Genomic DNA, 17,760 nt, shown 5'->3' with positions numbered 1-17,760 from the left:
TTAAAGCTTTCCCAAACCTTTGGATTTTACTAATTTTTCCCACATTGTATGTTTTTTCTTTTAATTTGGTACTAGCCTTAACTTCCTTGATTAACCATGGTTGGTTTATCCCCTTCCTTGAATCTTTCTTCCTCACTGGGATATATCTTTGTTGTGAATCATGAACTATTATCTTAAATGTCTGCCATTGTTCATCAACTGTTTTTTCTGCTAAAATCCTATCCCAGTCCACTCCAGCCAACTCTGCCCTCATTCCTTTGTAATTACCCTTATTTAAGTTTAGCACTGTTGTTTCCGACCCAAGTTTCTCACTCTCAAACTGAATGCTGAATTCTACCATGTTATGGTCACTGTTGCCCAGGGGATATTTTACTCTGAGGTCATTTATTAAACCTGCCTCATTACACATTACCAGATTCAAAATAGCCTGATCTGTGGTTGGATCCACAACATATTGTTCCAGGAAACTGTCCCGATTACACTCTATGATTTCTAGCTTGTAGCTACCTCTGCCAATTTGATTTTGCCAACCCTCATCTGTGTCTTTTGTTACATCTATACTTGACTATTTCAAAGCACTCCTGCCTGGCCTTCCATGTTCTACAATCTACAAACTTGAGGTAGTTCTAAACTTTGCTGCTTGTGTCCTAATTCGCACTAAGTCCTGCTCACTCATTCTCTTGCGCTTGCTGACCTGCATTGGCTCCCAGTTAAGCAATGCTTCCATTTACAATTTTCATCCCTGTTTAAAACCCTCCACAATCTTGTCCCTCTCTATCTCTGTGATCTCCTACAGCCTTACAGTGCCCCGCAACACCTATGCTCCACCATATCTGTCCTTCTGAGCATTCGCGATTTTAATCAAAAATTGCTGGAAAAACTCAGCAGGTCTGACAACATCTGTGGAAAGGAAGACTGAGTTAACGTTTCGAGTCTGTATGACTCTTCATCAGAGAAGAGCAGTACTTCTTCAATGTAGGCATTCCTGGAAGAGAAGTGGCAGTCAATTAAACACTAAGATAAAAGCAAAATACTGCGGATGCTAGAAATCTGAAACAAAAACAAAAATTGTTTTCCTTCTCTTCCAGGAATGCCTACCTTGAAGAAGTACTGCTCTTCTCTGATGAAGAATCATACGTTCTCGAAACATTAACTCTGTCTTCCTTTCCACAGATGCTGTCAGACCTGCTGAGTTTTTCCAGCAATTTTTGTTTTTGTTTCAGATTTCCAGCATCCGCAGTATTTTGTTTTTGTCTCGATTTTAAACACTTCACCATTGGTACCATGCTGCCAAGGCTGCAAGCTCTAGAACTTCCCCCAGGTCACTCTATTCCTCTACTTCTCTTTCCTCCTTCATGATACTCTTTTGAATCTAACTCTTTTACCAAGAGTTGGTCATCTGGCCTATAATACCTCTTTCTGTAGATCAGTGTAAAATTTAGTTTGATTATGCTTGCAAAACACTATTTTGTTATGTTAAATGTGCTAAATTAATTCAAGTTTCAACCAATTTCTATTATTTCCAACTACTTATAATTATGGATATTTGGGGTTTTTAAATGATAGGTCAACATGGGACCATCAAGGTCAAATTAACTTCAGACAGAACACAATATAGTGGACAACAGTTGGCCACACATGAGCATGTCTACTTAGTTCAATTTGGTTTATTTGTGAAAACAATACATTTAAGATGGTTCCTGAAATTGCTCCTGTATCAATTAACCAAGGTACTCACATTGAGAGCAGCCTCTGCAGCTTCTAGTGCTGGTTTCGCAGCTATCAGCTTGCCCTCTGCAAAGTTTTTATCCACTTCAATTTCATCCACAATTTTCTGGGCCTTATCTTTCACTATCATGACTTCATTCTTGACTAGCTCTGCTGCTTGTGCACTCACTGTCACCTCTCCTAGAACCTGCAGGACATTACAAAGAGAATTGCATGAAAAATATTTTAGATATTGTTGTTAGGTGTGATGCTTCAGTTACTGATATTTTGGAATGCAATTCATTATTATGCTGCCAGTCAGCTCCAGGTGAAGCACTGCAGCTCACTAGCACTGGACTGGTGTAATATAATGCATTGCCAAAGTAACCTGCTTCTTTGCCCACAAAGATAATTTTAAACTTACTGTTTTTGATCCTGATCAGCTGTAAAGAATGAGAGAGGACTTGGCAGTTGCCTTCCAAATTAGCAATTTGCAGAATCTAAAAAATGCATTCTTTCATGGGATGTGGGCATTGGTGGCTCGATCAGCATTTATTGCTCATTCCTACTTGCCCTTGTAAAGGTGGTGGTGAGCCGTTTTCTTCAACCGCTGAGGCCCATGTGGTGTAGGTACACCCACAGTGCTGTTAGGAAGGGAGTTCCAGGATTCTGATCCAGAGACAGTGAAGGAATGTCAGGATGGTGAGTGGCTTGGAGGGCAGCCTCTAGGTGGTATGTTTCCATACCTCTGCTGCCCTTGTCCTTTTAGGTGGTAGAGGTCACGGGTTTGGAAGGTACTATTGAAGGGTCCTTGGTGAGTTGTTGCAGTGCGTCTTTTAGATTGTACACACTGCTGCTACTGCGCATCGGTGGTGGAGGGAGTGAAAAGCAAATGTTGAAAGTGTGGATGGGGTGTCAATCAAGCGGGCTGCTTTGTCCTGGATGGTGTTGAGCTTCTTCTGTGTTGTTGGAGTTGTACTGATCCAGGCAAGTGGAGAGTATTCCATCACATTCCTGACTTTTGTCTTGTGGACAGGCTCTGGGGAGTCAGGAGGTGAGTTACTTGTGCGGAATTCTCAGCCTCTGATCTGTTCTTGCAGTCACAGTGGGAAATCACCAAGGATCCTTCGACAGCACCTTCCAAACCCACGACCACTATCATCAAGAAGGACAAGGGCAGCAGATAGATGGGAACACCACCACCTGCAAGTTCCCCTCCAAGGCACTCACCATCCTGACTTGGAAATATATCACTGTTCCTTCAATGTTGCTGGGTCAAAATCCTGGAACTCCCTTCCTAACCGCACTGTGTGTATACGTACACCACGTGGACCGCAGCGGTTCAAGAAGGCAGCTCACCACCACCTTCTCAAGGGCAACTAGTGATGGGCAATAAATGCTGGCCCAGCCAGTGAAGCCCACATCTCGTGAATGAATGAATAAAAAATGGCAGGTCCAGTTCAGTTTCTAGACAAGGATAACTCTATCAACTCCCAGGATGTTGATAGGGGGGATTCAGCAATGGTAATGCCATTGGATGTCAAGGGGAGATGGTTGGATTCTCTCCTGTTGAATATGATCATTGCTTGACATTTGTGTGGTGTGAATGTAACTTGTCACTTATCAGTCCAAGCCTGGATATTATCCAGGTCTTGCTGCATATGGATACGGACTGCTTCAGTATCTGAGGAGTTGTGAGTGGTGCTGAACATTGTGCAATCATCAGCGAACAAAGATCAAAAGGATCTACAGTTTGAAACAGGCAAGCATTCTGGGTCATCCAGTGGTAAGCCTCATTCAAGATGCCAGTTCAGGAGCAGGAATGGGGCAGTAAGTTTAGCAACACATTTGGGGGTACTAGTGTTCCATTTCTGCATGACAACCAGTGAAAATCTCCCCCATAATCTGTCAGTGAAAAACTCTACACTATTGTACCACAGGCATGTTTGGCTGAGTCTAAGGTTTGGAAGTAGAGGAAAAGTGAGTGGCAGTGGACTGGCTACACTGCACGCTATTTTACTTTCAAAGGAACATTAGTCCAGGTATATGAGGGGGAGCTGATCCACAACCATCTGTCTTGCTATTACTGCCAAAAGTTCAATTCAGATCCATGGCCAACATTTTGCCCTCATCAGACGGGCTCGGCGGGGGTAAGTGAGAATAGTTGGGAAGCTGACTGCAATCGGGCCGCGACCGCAGTTTCACGCTGATGGGCAATTAAGGCCTGCTTAGCGTGAAATGCATGCTGCAGTGCTGCCAGTCTGAGGGGGAGGAGTGTGAGCGTGCAAGTTGGCGCATGCACGCATGTGTGCGCAGGAAAAGCTCCCTGAGGCACAGAGCTGACTCTGTCACATGAGCAGGGACATGTTAGGAATTAGTATGAAAATTAAAAGAATTTTTTTTAATGACTGGTTGAAACCTCATCCAGCCCATGGATGAGATTTCGCAAAAAAATGCAAAGGCCACTTGGTCTTTTTGCCTGTCCGCCAACCATAAGATTGGACAGGCAGTGAAAAATTATATTTAATTAGATTGTTAATGGCCTTAATAGGCCTGTTAAATCTTGGCGGGAGCACACGGTGGTCATCGGGCATCATTTTACGCCCAACAAGCAGAAAATTCTGGCCCATGGAGTTCTTGGTTCTAGCTGTGCTACCTTGTGGGTAGTGGGGTGGGGAAAGCTGATTGACAGAGGTTACAGGAAGACATAAGTGCTTCCACACAGACACACTACCAGAGCAATAATCCAGGACATGTGGAGCAGCTTCTAGATCAGAATGCAGAGCAACCCTAGCAATCATGGGTTGAATTTCTTGCTGGCACTGGGGGTCCCAACCATGGGTTTAAAGAAGTGGGGTAGGAGGCAACCCCATGTTGGTCATCTGCAGGCCTCAGGGCTACATCTCATCAGTGACAGCCAATGAATTGTCTGCTGCCATGGCGGCTGCCTCTGTTAAGGATGAACATGTGCCCCCAGAAGCTGCTATCCAATCACAGGGCCAGCAGTTCAGCAGTCCCAGCAGTGCCACTGGAGTGGTGCAACAATTTTGACTGCACTGGGAAAAAACATATGCCATGGAGCATGTCACTCACTCAACCAGGTAAATAGGGTCTAGGGTCAATCCAGAGAGGAGAGAGGTGTCATTAAGGGCAGGTGGTGCCATTGTTGCAGGGGTGGCCATTGCCACCAGGGGACCCCTTCATGGACCAAAGGGTTCCTGAATAGGAGGCTCCCCCTCCTCATCCAGGTCCTCTGGAGATTGCCAGAATTCACCTGGTGGTCTCCTCATTCAGCGGAGGATCCCACTGCCACTGATAAAATTCCAGCGGTGATTTGAAGAGGCCCTGAATCGGCCACTTACGAGGCTCAATTGCCCCTGGCTGGGAGGACAATTCGCCACCATCCCCACCATTGTCAAGATGACATGGTGGCAGGAAAATTATGGGTACACCACCCCCTGCTTTCCTGTGCCATTTTGCAGCCCCCTCCTGCCTTACTCCAGATGACTGGTTAAATCCAGCCCAATGTGACAGTGAGTTGTTGAATTCCTTATTTAGAACAAGAGGAAGAAAATAACAAATGCTGAGGCAGAAAATGCGTTAATTGTAATTTTCCCAAAATGTTACAAGTTGTGAGGGGACATATCTCAGCAGCCTCTTGTATTTTAAAACTGTTAATTGGAGATAGTTTAGGAGCAGACATCAGAAAGAGTTAGCCATCGGGCTCATTCATGTACCGATGCGGATTTCATGAAGATTAGAGCTTTGTCAATTATGATGCTTTTATTGCAGAAGATTTACTTATGTGATTTCTACTCAGTACATGCAGTTTAAACAGTCTTCTTAACATTGAGCGAAATTTTCCATTCTGGAGATTAAGTCGGATGGTGACTGGAAGAGTCGGTATGATTTCCGCTGGGTAGGGGGCCAGATTTTCGTATCCAATTTTCCACTTTTCTGCTCATTATTTTTGTATCAGTGAGGAGCTCATCAAATCTCATGGCGAGGGCGGCAGGGATTCTTCTGCCCCGCCATTACCTCATGGGGTTAAAGACCTTGGCGCTATTTTAAACGGCACCCACACTGACATTCATTCACTGCAGGCCAGGTGTGTGGTGAAGGTCAAAATTAGCATGCTGACCAGATATTCCAAACTGTCTGCTCCACGGTTCAGCCAGGTCTCCCTGGGGATTCTCCTCCAGGCCATTCAGAAAGGTGGGAGTTCTTCATTCTGAGGGATGGGAGCAGGAGGTCCTCTCCCACCTGACCACACTGGCCTGGAAGGAAGTTGCCAGGGAGGTTAGTGCTCATGGCACCCAAAAAAGGACTTCCCTGCAATGCAGGAAGTGAATGAATGATCTGATTCTCTCTGCCAGGGTAAGTGAACCTTCTACTCACTTCAAACTCGCACTCCCATTAGGGAATCAGGCAGTCTAAGGGTTACAGTCCACAGGGAAGTCACACATTACCAGCAAATAGGACATAGCACTGATTGTCTGACAGCCACTTTAACACCCCCATCTCATGTAAGATCCTGCACAAGCAGTGTCTTCATCCCTTGCCGAAGAGGGCCCAGCACACACAGCAGGCATCTATTCTTCTGAGACACTCCTTCAACCATAGTGCTCACTGTCAATCCATCTGTCTTTATCCAGGACAATAATAATATGTGCACAATTTGCGGAGGTGTGTAAAAACAATAACAATGGGGTAATTATATTAGGTGATTTCAACTTTCCCAACATTAATTGGGATAGACATAGTGTTAAGGGCTTGGATGGAGTGGATTTCTTGAAATGTGTACAGGAGAACTTTTTAGGTCAATATGTAGAGGGTCCAACAAGGGACGGTGCAGTGCTGGACCTAATTCTGGGGAATGAAGCCAGACAGGTGGCTGAGGTGGTGGTGGGGGAGCATTTTAGTGATAGCGACCACAACATGGTACAACTTTGTTATGGACAAAGAAATAGACAAGTTGCAAAAAAATGTTTTGAATTGGAGGAAAGTGGATTTTAGTAAAATAAGGCAGGATCTGGCCAAGGTAGGCTGGGAACAGCTACTTGTGGAGAAATCTACAGGGGAACAGTGGGGGGGCGTTCAAAAAGGAAATGGGGAGAGTACAGGCTCAACATGTTCTCTCTAGGGTGATAGGAAGGAGTAACAAGCCCAGAGAACCATGGATGATCAGAGATATTCAGGATACGATGAGAAGGAAAAGAGAAGCTTTTAGCAGGTACAAGGGAAGCAAATCACTGGAGGCATTAGTGGAGTACAGAAAGTGCAGGGTGGAGCTTAAGAAAGCAATTAGGAGAACAAAGAGGGGATATGAGAAAGCTCTGGCTGGTAAAAGTAGGGAAAATCCCAAGATATTCTATAAGTATATCAATGGGAAGAGGATAACCAGGGAAAGAGTAGGGCTCATTAGGGACCAAGGGGCAATTTATGGGTGGAGCCAGGGGACATGTGAAATGAATACTTCACATCCGTCTTCATCCAAGACTATGGAACTTGGGGAGAGAGACTGAGGTTCTTGAACAAATTGATATAGGGAATGACAAGTTATTGGAGGTGTTGGCAGGTTTAAAAGAGGACAAATCTCCAGGTCTGGATGGTTTGTGTCCCAGACTGCTGAAGGAGGCAAGGGAAGAGATCATAGGGGCTCTGACCCAAATTTTTAATTCATCTCTGGCTACGGGGGAGGTGCCAGAGGACTGGAGAACAGCTAATGTGATTTGGTTATTTAAGAAGGGTTGTAGAGATAAGCCAAGGAACTATAGTCCAGTGAGTGGCCAATGGTGGAAGCAGGTATGATAGTGGTGTTTAAGAGGCAGCTTGACAAATACATAAATAGGCTGGAAATAGAGGGATACGGACCCCGGAAGTGCAAAATGTTTTAGTTGTCGGGCAATATGATCGGCGCAGGCTTGGAGGGCCGAAGGGCCTGTTCCTGTTCTGTACTTTACTTTGTTCTTTGTTCTTTGAGTCTCACATCAGTGGTAGGGAAACAATTGGAGAAAATTCTGAAGGAGAGAATCTATCTCCACTTGGAGAGGCAAGGTTTGATCAGGGATAGTTAGCAAGACTTTGTCAGAGGGAGGTCATGCCTAACAAATTTGGCTTAGTTGTAGGAGACAGAACGTGATGACAAAAGGCTGCTTTAGTGACTGGAAGCCAGTGTGCAGTGGTGTACCACAGGGATCTGTGCTGGGTCCTCTATTATTCGTCATTTATATAAACGACATAGATGACTATGTGGGGGGGAAGGATTAGTAAGTTTGCGGATGACACAAAGATTGGCTGGGTGGTTAACAATGAGGTTGAGTGTCTTGGGCTACAGGAAGATATAGACGGGATGGTCAAATGGGCAGATAAGTGGCAGATGGAATTTAACCCTGAAAAGTGTGAGGTGATACACTTTAGAAGGAGTAATTTGACAAGGAAGTATTCAATGAACGGCATGACACTAGGAAGTTCTGAGGAATAAAGGGACCTTTATAAAGGTCCCTTTAAATAAAGGAATAAAGGAATAAAGGGACCTTAAACACCACTATCATACCTGTGTGTCCATAGATCTCTGAAGGTGGAGGGGCATGTTAGTGAAGTGGTGAAAAAGGCATTTGGGACACTTGCCTTTACCAATCGAGACATAGATTACAAAGGTAGGGAGATCATGTTGGAGCTGTATAGAACTTCGGTGAGGCCACAGCTGGAGTACTGTGTGCAGTTCTGGTCGCCACATTATAGGAAGGATGTGACTGCACTGGAGGGTGTGCAGAGGAGATTCGCCTGGATGTTGCCTGGGATGAAACACTTAACTTATGAAGAGAGGCTGGATAGACCTGGGTTGTTTTCGTTGGAGCAGGGAAGACTGAGGGGCGACCTTTTCGAGGTGTACAAGATTATGAGGGGCACGGACAGGATGGATAGGGAGCAGCTGTTCCCTATAGTTGAAGGGTCAGTCATGAGGGGACACAAGTTCAAGGTGAGGGGCAGGAGGTTTAGGGGGGATGTGAGGAAAAACCTTTTTACCCATAGGGTGGTGACAGTCTGGAATGCACTGCCTGGGAGGGTGGTGGAGGCGGGTTGCCTCACATCCTTTAAAAAGTACCTGGATGAGCACTTGGCACGTCATAACATTCAAGGCTATGGGCCAAGTGCTGGTAAATGGGATTAGGTAGGTAGGTCAGGTGTTTCTCACATGTCGGTACAGACTTGATGGGCCAAAGGGCCTCTTCTGCACTGTGTGATTCTGTGATTCTGTGAATTAAAGGCACTCCATCAGAATGCATGCAGCATTCACAACAAGATATATGAATTGACGACACAAATAGAAGTAAACAGATATGATTTAATTGTCATTACAGAGACATGGCTGTATGGTAACCAAGGCTGGGAAGTGATATTTCAAGGCTAGTTGGCACTTAGGAAGGAACAAAGAAAAGTGGGTGAGGTCGCACTGTTAATAAAGGGTGTGATCAGTATGTTAGTGACAGAGGATCTTAGATCGGAAGATCAAAACATAAAATCAATTTGGATGGAGCTAAGAAACAGCAAGGGGAAGCAGACAGCGGTAGGAGTTGTTTATAGGCTCCCAAATAGTATTGGTATTATAGGGCAAGGTATAAAGCAGGAAATTAGAGGTGTATGTAACAAGGATAATGCAGTAATTATGGGGGACCTTGCTCTATATACAGACTGGGCAAACCTAATTAGGACAAATGCTGACAAGGACGAATTTCTGGAATGTATGCAAGATGGTTTCCTAGAACAATATGTTGAGGAACCAACAATAGAACGGATTACTTTCAATCTCGTATTGTGCAATGAGAAAGGGGTAATTAATAATCTCTCTGTAAAGGAGCCTTTACGAAAAGCGATCATAATATGCTAGAATTAAACATGTAGTTTGAAAGTGATGTAGTTCAATCCAAAACTAGAGTTTTATTCAAAACAAAGGAAACTACAAAGGTATGAGAGGCAAGTTGGCTGAGGTAGATGGTGGAATACATTAAAAGGTATGATAGCAGACAGGCAATAGCTAGCATTTAAACAATGAATATCTGGTTTGCAACAAATTTACATTTCTTCAAGGTACAAAAAGCCAGCAGGAAAAATGATTCAACCATGGCTAACAAGTTAAGGATTCTATCAGATCAAAGGAAGAGGCATATAAAGTTGCCAAAAAAGTAGTAAGCCTGAGGATTGGGAGCATTTTAAAATTCAGCAAAGGAGACCCAAGAAATTGATAAAGAAAGAGAACATAGAACATGAAATTAAACAAGCAAGGAACATTAAAAAGGACTGTAAAAGCTTTTAAAGGTATGCAAAAATGAAAAGGTTAGTAAGGACAAAGGTGGGCCCATTACAGTCAGAGAATGGAGAATTTATAGTGGGTAATAAGGAAATGGAAGAAAACGAAACAAATACGTTGTGTCTATCTTCACGGATGAAGATACATTAAAAACCTCCCTGAAATATTGGGGAGCCAAAGGACTCGTGAGATTGGGGACCTGAAAGAAATTAGTATTAGTAAAAAAGTAGTGCTGGAGAAATTAATGGGACTGAAAGTTGATAAATCCCCTGGACCCAATGATCTACATCCCAGAGTGTTGAAAGAGATGGCTGCAGAGACAGTGAATGCAATTGTGGTTATCTTTCAAAATTCTACAAATTCTGAAATGGTGCCTGCCTGCAGATTGGAAGGTGGCAAATATAATCCCACTATTTAAGAAAGGAGGGAGAGAGAAAACAGGGAACTGTTAGACTGATGTCAGTGGTAGGGAATTTTTTTTTAATTCATTTGCTGGATGTGGGCTTCGCTAGCTGGGCCAAATGCCAGAAATTATCATAAAGGATTTGATAACTGAACACTTAGAAAATGATGGCAGGGTTGGGCACAATCGACATGGATTTATGAAACAGAAATCAGGTCTGACAAACTTGTTAAGGTTTTTTTGAGGTTGTTACTAACAGATGAGGGGGAAGCAGTGATGAGATGTATTTGGATTTTCAGGTGGCTTTCAATAAGGTCCTACATAGGAGGTTAGTAAGCAAAATTAGAGCTCATGGGATTGAGGGAATTATAGTGGCATAGATTGGACAGAATCCAGATAGCAGGAAAAATTGATCATTTTCAGGTTGGCAGGCTGTGACTGGGTGGGTACTAGAGGGATGAATGCTTGGGCTCCAGCTATTCACAAGCTACATTAATGATTTGGATGTAGGGACCAAATGTAATCTTTCCAAGTTTGTGATGAACCAAAACTTGGTGTGAATGTGAGTTGTGAGGAGGATGCAAAGAGGCTTCAAGGAAAAGATAGACTTAGTGAGTGGGCAAAAATATGGGGCAAAATTTACCTCAGCGGGCACACGCCTGATTCGCTTGAGTGTAAAATGATGTGCATTTACGCCTGATGTCAATGTGCAGTCATGCAATATTTCAGTCGGTAGACACGCACCAGAGTTGGCAGCATGCCCGCTGACAATTAAAAGGCCTATCATGGCCATTAACAAGATAATTTAAAAGATTTTCACTGCCTGTCCAACCTTACGGTTGACAGGTCGGCAAAAAAGCCAAGCAACCTTTGCACTTTTTAGGAAATCTCATCCACGGGCTGGATGAGGCTTCCTAAAGCAAATAGAAATAAAATAAATTTTTAAAAATTTAATAAATAACATGTCTCTGCTCATGTGACAGTGTCAAAAGGCTAAAACCCAACAAGGGCAAAATTCTGCCCATGTCAGATGGAATATAATGTGGAAAAATGTGAAGTTATCCACTTTGGTAAGAAAAACAGAAATGCAGAGTGTCCCTTAAATGGTAAGAGATTGGGAAATTTTGATGTCCAAAGGGACCTGGATATCTTTGTTCATAAGTCACTGAAAGCTAACATTCAGGTGCAACAAGTAATTAGGAAGGCAAATGATATGTTAGCCTTTATAGCAAGGAGGTTTGAGTACCGGAGTAAGGAAGTCTTGCTGCAATTGTATAGAGCCTTGGTGAGGCCACACCTGGAGTAATGTGTTCAGTTTTGGTCTCCTCACCTGAAGGAGGATATACTTGCCATCGAGGGAGTGCAACAAAGGTTCAGCAGGCTAATAAACTGAAGAATAATCATACCGACTTGAAACGTTAACTCTGTTTCTCTCTCCACAGATGCTGTCAGACCTGCTGAGTTTTTCCAGCACTTTCTGTTTTTATTTCACCAGACTAATCCCTGGGATGGTGGGATTGTCCGTTGAGAAAAGTATTAGAAGACTGGGCCTGTATTCTCTAGATCTTAGAAGAATGAGAGGTGATCTCATTGAAGTGTACAAAATTCTTACAGGGCTCGACAGGGTATATGCAGGAAGGATGTTTCCCCTGGTTGGGGGGGTGCTAGAACAAGGGGACTGAGGATATACCTACACCACAGGGACTGTAGCAGTTTAAGAAGGCAGCTCATTACCACCTTCTCAAGAGCAACTGGGGATGGGCAATAAATGCTGGCCCAGCCAGCGAAGCCCACATCCGGTGAATAAATAAAAAAAAAATGGGGCTGAATCTTCCAGTTGGTGTGCGAGGGATAGCCTGTTACACTGACGCGTAAAATGACACACGATGACATTGAGCATACGTCCTGGCGTCATCACAGGTCATCTCGATATTTAGTTTGGCAGGTGCGTGCCAGAGATAGCTGCGTGCCAGCCGAAATGTCAACGGCCTATTAAGGCTATTAAAAAAAGTAATTAAACTAGTTAAGAATGCTGCCTGTCAAACCTTCAGGTTAGTGGGCAGGTGAAGAGCCTAAGCGGCCTTCGCGTTTTTCAGGAAACCTCATCCACGGACGGATGAGGTTTCCTGAAGCTTTTATAAAATAAATAAATACATTTTTCAAAATTCACAAACATGTCCCAGCTCATGTGACACTGTCACATGAAGGAATATGTTTAAATTCATTTTTACTTTATTTATTCAAAAGTTTTATAATCCATTCAATCTCCCTGAGGCAGCTCTGTGCGCTACTGGCTGTGCATTACCCTGGGCGGGCCTTAATTGGCCCGCCCACTTAAAATGGCGGCGCGCAGCTGATCGTGGGTGGTGATCGGCTCCATGCCCACCCCCACTCGCTCCCGCCCAGCCCGCCCGCCATAGGGAAAATTTTCCCCATAGTTGCAGAACAAGAGGTAGGCCATTTAGGACTGAGATGAGGAGGAATTTCTTCAGTCAGAGAGTGGTGAATCATTGGAATTCTTTACCCCAGCAGGCTGTGGAGGCTCAGGCATTGAGTATGTTCAAAGCAGAGGTCGACAGATTTCTAGATAGCAATGAAATCAAGGGACACGGGGATAGTTCTGGAAGATGGCATTGAAGTAGAAGACCAGCCAAGATCTAGTTAAATGACAGAGCAGGCTCGGGGGCTGAATGGCCTACTCCTGCTCCTATGTTCCTAAATATGGTGGTGGTCTTAGGTTGATTAGCTACATCAAGGGAGAGCCTAACCACCTCCCCTGCTGCTATTCAACAGCATTACCATCACTAAATTCCTCTCCATAAAGATCCTGAAAGTCACCATTGACCAGAAACCTAACTGGATAAGCCATTTAACTACTGTGGCTAAAACGGCAGGTCTGAGGCTTGGAAGTCTGAGGCTATGTATCCAGTGTACTCAACCATTTCCTGAGATCACGTGGCGTGAATTAGATTGGTTGAAGACTGGCGTCTGTAATGTTGGAGTCCTCAGGAGGTGGATCATCCACTTGACACCTCTGGTTGAGGATGGTTACAAGTGCTTCAGCCTTGTCTTTTGCACTTACCTCTGGGCCTCGCCATCACTGGTGATATTCATGGATACTCCTCCTTCCCTTAGTTGTCTGATTATCTATCCTATTCACAAATGGATGTGGACTGCTTTGATCTAATTCATTGCTTGTAGAACCACTTAATAATGGAATCATTAATGGAAAACAAAGAAATGGCCAAATCACTGAACAGGTATTTTGTGTCTGTTTTCATTGTCGAAGACTGCGAAAACTTCCAAAAGACACTTGAAAATCAAGAGGCAAAAGGGAGGGAGGAACTTAAAACAATCACACTAGGAAAAAGGTGCTGGGAAAACTAATAGACCTCCCAGGAAGCGGTTGCAGAGACAGTAGATGCATTGGTTATAACCTTCCAAGATTCCTTAGATTCTGGAAATGACCCAGCAGTTTGGAAAATAGTAAATGTAACATCATTATTCAAGAAAGAAGGGAGACAGAAAGCAGGAAACTACAGGCCAGTTAGCCTAACATCTGCCATAGGGAAATTGCTAGAATCCATTATTAAGGAGCTTATAGTAGGATCCTTAGAAAATCATCATTTAATCAGGGAGAGTCAACATCGTTTTGTGAAGGGAAAATTGTATTTAACTAATTATTAGAATTCTTTGAGGAAGTAACAAACAAGGTGGATAAAGGGGAACCTGTAGATGTGGTGTACTTGGATTTCCAAAAGGCATTTGACAAGGTGCCACATCAAAGGTTAAGTAAGAGCACATGGTGTAGGGGCATAATGTATTAGCAGGGACGGAGGATTAGTTAGCTAACAGGAAGCAGAGACTGAGGATAAATAAGTCTTTTTCTGGTTGGCAAGCTGCATCTAGTAGAGTGCCACAGGGTCAGTGCTGGGGCACAAACTATTTCTAATCCACATCAATGGCTTGGATGAAGGGGACTGAATGTACTGTAGCTAAATTTACCAATGACAACAAGATAGGAAGGGAAATAAATTGTCAAGAAGAGGTAAAGTGTCTACAAAGAGATATCGATAGTTTAAGTGAGTGGGCAAAAAATTGGCAGATAGAGTATAATGCGGGAAAATGTTAACTTGTTCATTTGGCAGGAAGAATTAGTAAAACAGTATGTTATTTAAATGGAGAGAGATTGCAGAACTGGGTGGTACAGAGGGAACTGGGTGTCTTGGTACATGAATCACAAAGTTAGAATGCAGGTACAGCAAGTGATCAGGAAGGCAAATGGAATGCTCGTGTTTATTGCAAGGGGAATGGAATATAAAAATAAAGGAGCTTTACTGCAGCTGTACAGGGTCTTGGTGAGACAACATCTGGAATACTGTGCATAGTTTTGGTCTCCTAATTTGAAAAAATATATAGTTGCATTAGAAGCAGTTCAGAGTAGATCCATTCAACTTATTCCTGATATGAATGACTTATGAAGGAAGGTTGAACATGTTAGACCTTTACCCATTAGAGATTAGAAGAACGAGAGGTGATCTAATTGAAATACGTAAGATCCTGACAGGGCTTGAGAGGGTGGATACTGGGATGATGTTTCCTCATGTTGGGAAGGGGACACAGTTTAAAAGTAAGAGGTTTTAAGATGATGATGAGGAGAATTTTTGTTTTCCTCAGTGGGTCGTTAGTTTGTGGAACTCTCTTACCCAGAAAGCAGTGTAGGCTGGGTCATTGAATTAATTCAAGGCTGAGATAGATAAGACTTTTAATAGGCAAATGAGTCAAGGATTAATGGTGGGGAGGGGTGGGTACAGTAGGAGGCAGACAGGAGAGCTGAGACCACAATAGGATCAGCAATGATCTGAATAGTGGAGCAGGCTTGAAGAGCTGAATGGCCTATTCCTGCTGCTATGTTCCTACATTCTTCCTATGCTTAGCTCTGTCTATTGCATGCTTCTTCCACTGTTTAGCTTACACGCAGTTCCTGTGCTATAGCTTTACCAGTTTGGTACTTCATTTTTTAGGTAAGCCGGGTCTCCTTCATTTCTTATTGCTCCATAGTTAGTCCCCTGGTTTGATGGTAACAGTAGTGTGAGAGACAGGCTGGACCATGAGATTTCAGACTATAGTGAGGTTTAATTCTTCTGCTGCTGAGGGCCCTCAGGGTCTCATGGATACCCAGTTTTCAGAACATATGAATATACATATGAATATATGAATTAGGAGCAGGAGTAGGCCACTTTGCCCCTCGAGGCAGCTCCGCCATTCAATATAATCATGGCTGACCTGATTGTAACCTCAATTCCACATTCCTGCCTTTCTCGACAACATTCCGCCCTCTCTCTTATCAAGAGCCTAGCTTTGCCTTAAAAATATTCAAAGACTCTGCTTCCACAACCTCCTGAGAAAGTGTTCCAAAGACTCAACCATCTGAGAGAAAACATTTCTCCTCATCTCTGTCTTAAGTGAGCGACCGCTTATTTTTTAAACAGTGACCCCAAGTTCTAGATTCTCCCACAAGAGATAACATCCTTCCACATCCACCCTGTTAAGACCCCTCAGGATCTTATATATTTCAATCAAGTCACCTCTTATACTTCTAAACTTCAGTGGATACAAGCCTAGCCTGTTCAACCTTTCCTTGTAAGACAATCTGCCTATTCCAGGTATTAGTCTAGTAAGCCTTCTACGAACTGCTTCCAGTGCTTTTACATTTAAGCTGCTAAATCTGTTTTGAATCTATCCCATTTGGCATGGCAGTAATTCACACAATATGGTGTGAAAATGGAAGTTTGTTTCCAAATTATGTGGTGATCACTCTTACCAATGCTATCATGGGCAGATGTACCTGGGATAGATCTATTTGTGAGGACGAGGTCAAGTAAGTTTTGCCTTTGCATTGCCTCTCTCATCACCTGCTGCAGGCGCAGTTGAGCAGGTATGTTCTTCAGGACTCGGCCAGTTCAGTCACTGGTGATGCTATCAAGTCACTCTTGGTGATAGACATTGAAGCAGATTGGAGAATTAAACGAATAGCTCAAAGCGTGGCAGGAGAAGAAAGGGTTTCGATTCATGGGGAACTGGCACAGGCACTGAGGAAAAAGGGGGCTATTCTGTTAGAATGGGCTCCACGAAACCAGGCTGGATCAGTGTCCCGGTGAATCATATAAGTGGGACTGTGGATAGGGCTTTGAAGTAAAGGTGGGAATGGTGGGCAAAGGACGTAAATGGAAGTCCATCACCCAGAGTACACCCACTCCTTTGGTACCCTCAATGTTTGTTCCATGTGGTGTTTAATATGGAAGAGCATTGATTCACCAGTTGAGGGAAGGTGATAGCTGACAATCAGCAGTTTGTTTATACTTCACAAACTGCAATTACTTTTTCCAAATGTAGTGCACATTTTTGTCAATATCAAACAGAGAGAAACTATGTGAAATCATTTTCATTTGAACCAATATTTTTTGTAATAAACAAAACTGCATGTATTGTGCTTTTAACTATCAAAGTTTGATTATCTGCAATTTATTTACTGAATATTACATGGCAAAAATATGATGAGATGAGATACGTGATATTATATGTGAAATCTTTATGCACACCAACCTTATCAGCATTACGTGATGCCACTGCCAGCTCCTTTTCTTTCTTTGCGAGTTCCTTTGCGAGAAGAGCTACTGATTCAGTTGCTTCCAGAAGCTTGGAGAGACCTGCAATAATGTGTTTTGTCTGGTTAAAAGCTGATGCATCTCACAAAAGTTTCCTTTCTTTCTCTTTGCTCACTAAAATGAAGGAATGCTACGGAAACCTTCTGTACACTTCACACAGGGTCAACACCAGACAGTGTTTTGCTAACACACACAGTGATCTGGGAAGAGAGTGCTTTGTGAATTGACTGATAAGTCAGGAATTTGCTGCTTTGCTCCAAGTGGGAATTTGGTGCAGAGGGGGAAGGAGGTGCTGCTTTTTACACTTTTTGTTTTATTACCTCCAGTAGCTGGTGTGTGTTTTGCTTTTGTCTCCAAGCTAGGAAATTGTAAATTGTTATTCCTTTAGTTAACGAACTTAGTGACTAACAAACTAATCAAATAAATAATGAAGGCTAGACTGCTATGAAAGGGTTGGTGGTATGTCATCACTGACATGACAGGGTGGTGGTGTGTCATGACTAACATAACAAAAAGAACAAAGAACAAAGAAAAGTGCATCACAGGAACAGGCCCTTCGGCCCTCCAAGCCTGCGCCAATCATATTGTTTGTCAAACTAAAACATTTTGCACTTCTGGGATCCGTATCCCTCTATTCCCATCCTATTCATGTATTTATCAAGTTGCTTCTT

The 17,760-nt window shown here is 43.3% G+C and overlaps 1 protein-coding gene across 1 annotated transcript in view; it reads right to left on the bottom strand.

Moving 5' to 3' along the window:
* LOC121278118 (dynein heavy chain 8, axonemal-like) overlaps positions 1–17,760 on the bottom strand; it is a 2,067,071-nt gene that overhangs the window by 267,054 nt on the left and 1,782,257 nt on the right. Inside the window, 2 exon segments of the mRNA XM_041188205.1 lie at positions 1,739–1,915; positions 17,028–17,131. Coding sequence (XP_041044139.1) covers positions 1,739–1,915; positions 17,028–17,131 — 281 coding nt within the window.

Source organism: Carcharodon carcharias, chromosome 5 (genome assembly GCF_017639515.1).
Source record: "Carcharodon carcharias isolate sCarCar2 chromosome 5, sCarCar2.pri, whole genome shotgun sequence".
In the NCBI taxonomy this organism is placed as follows: domain Eukaryota; kingdom Metazoa; phylum Chordata; class Chondrichthyes; order Lamniformes; family Lamnidae; genus Carcharodon; species Carcharodon carcharias.
This window is presented reverse-complemented; position numbering and strand designations above follow the sequence as displayed.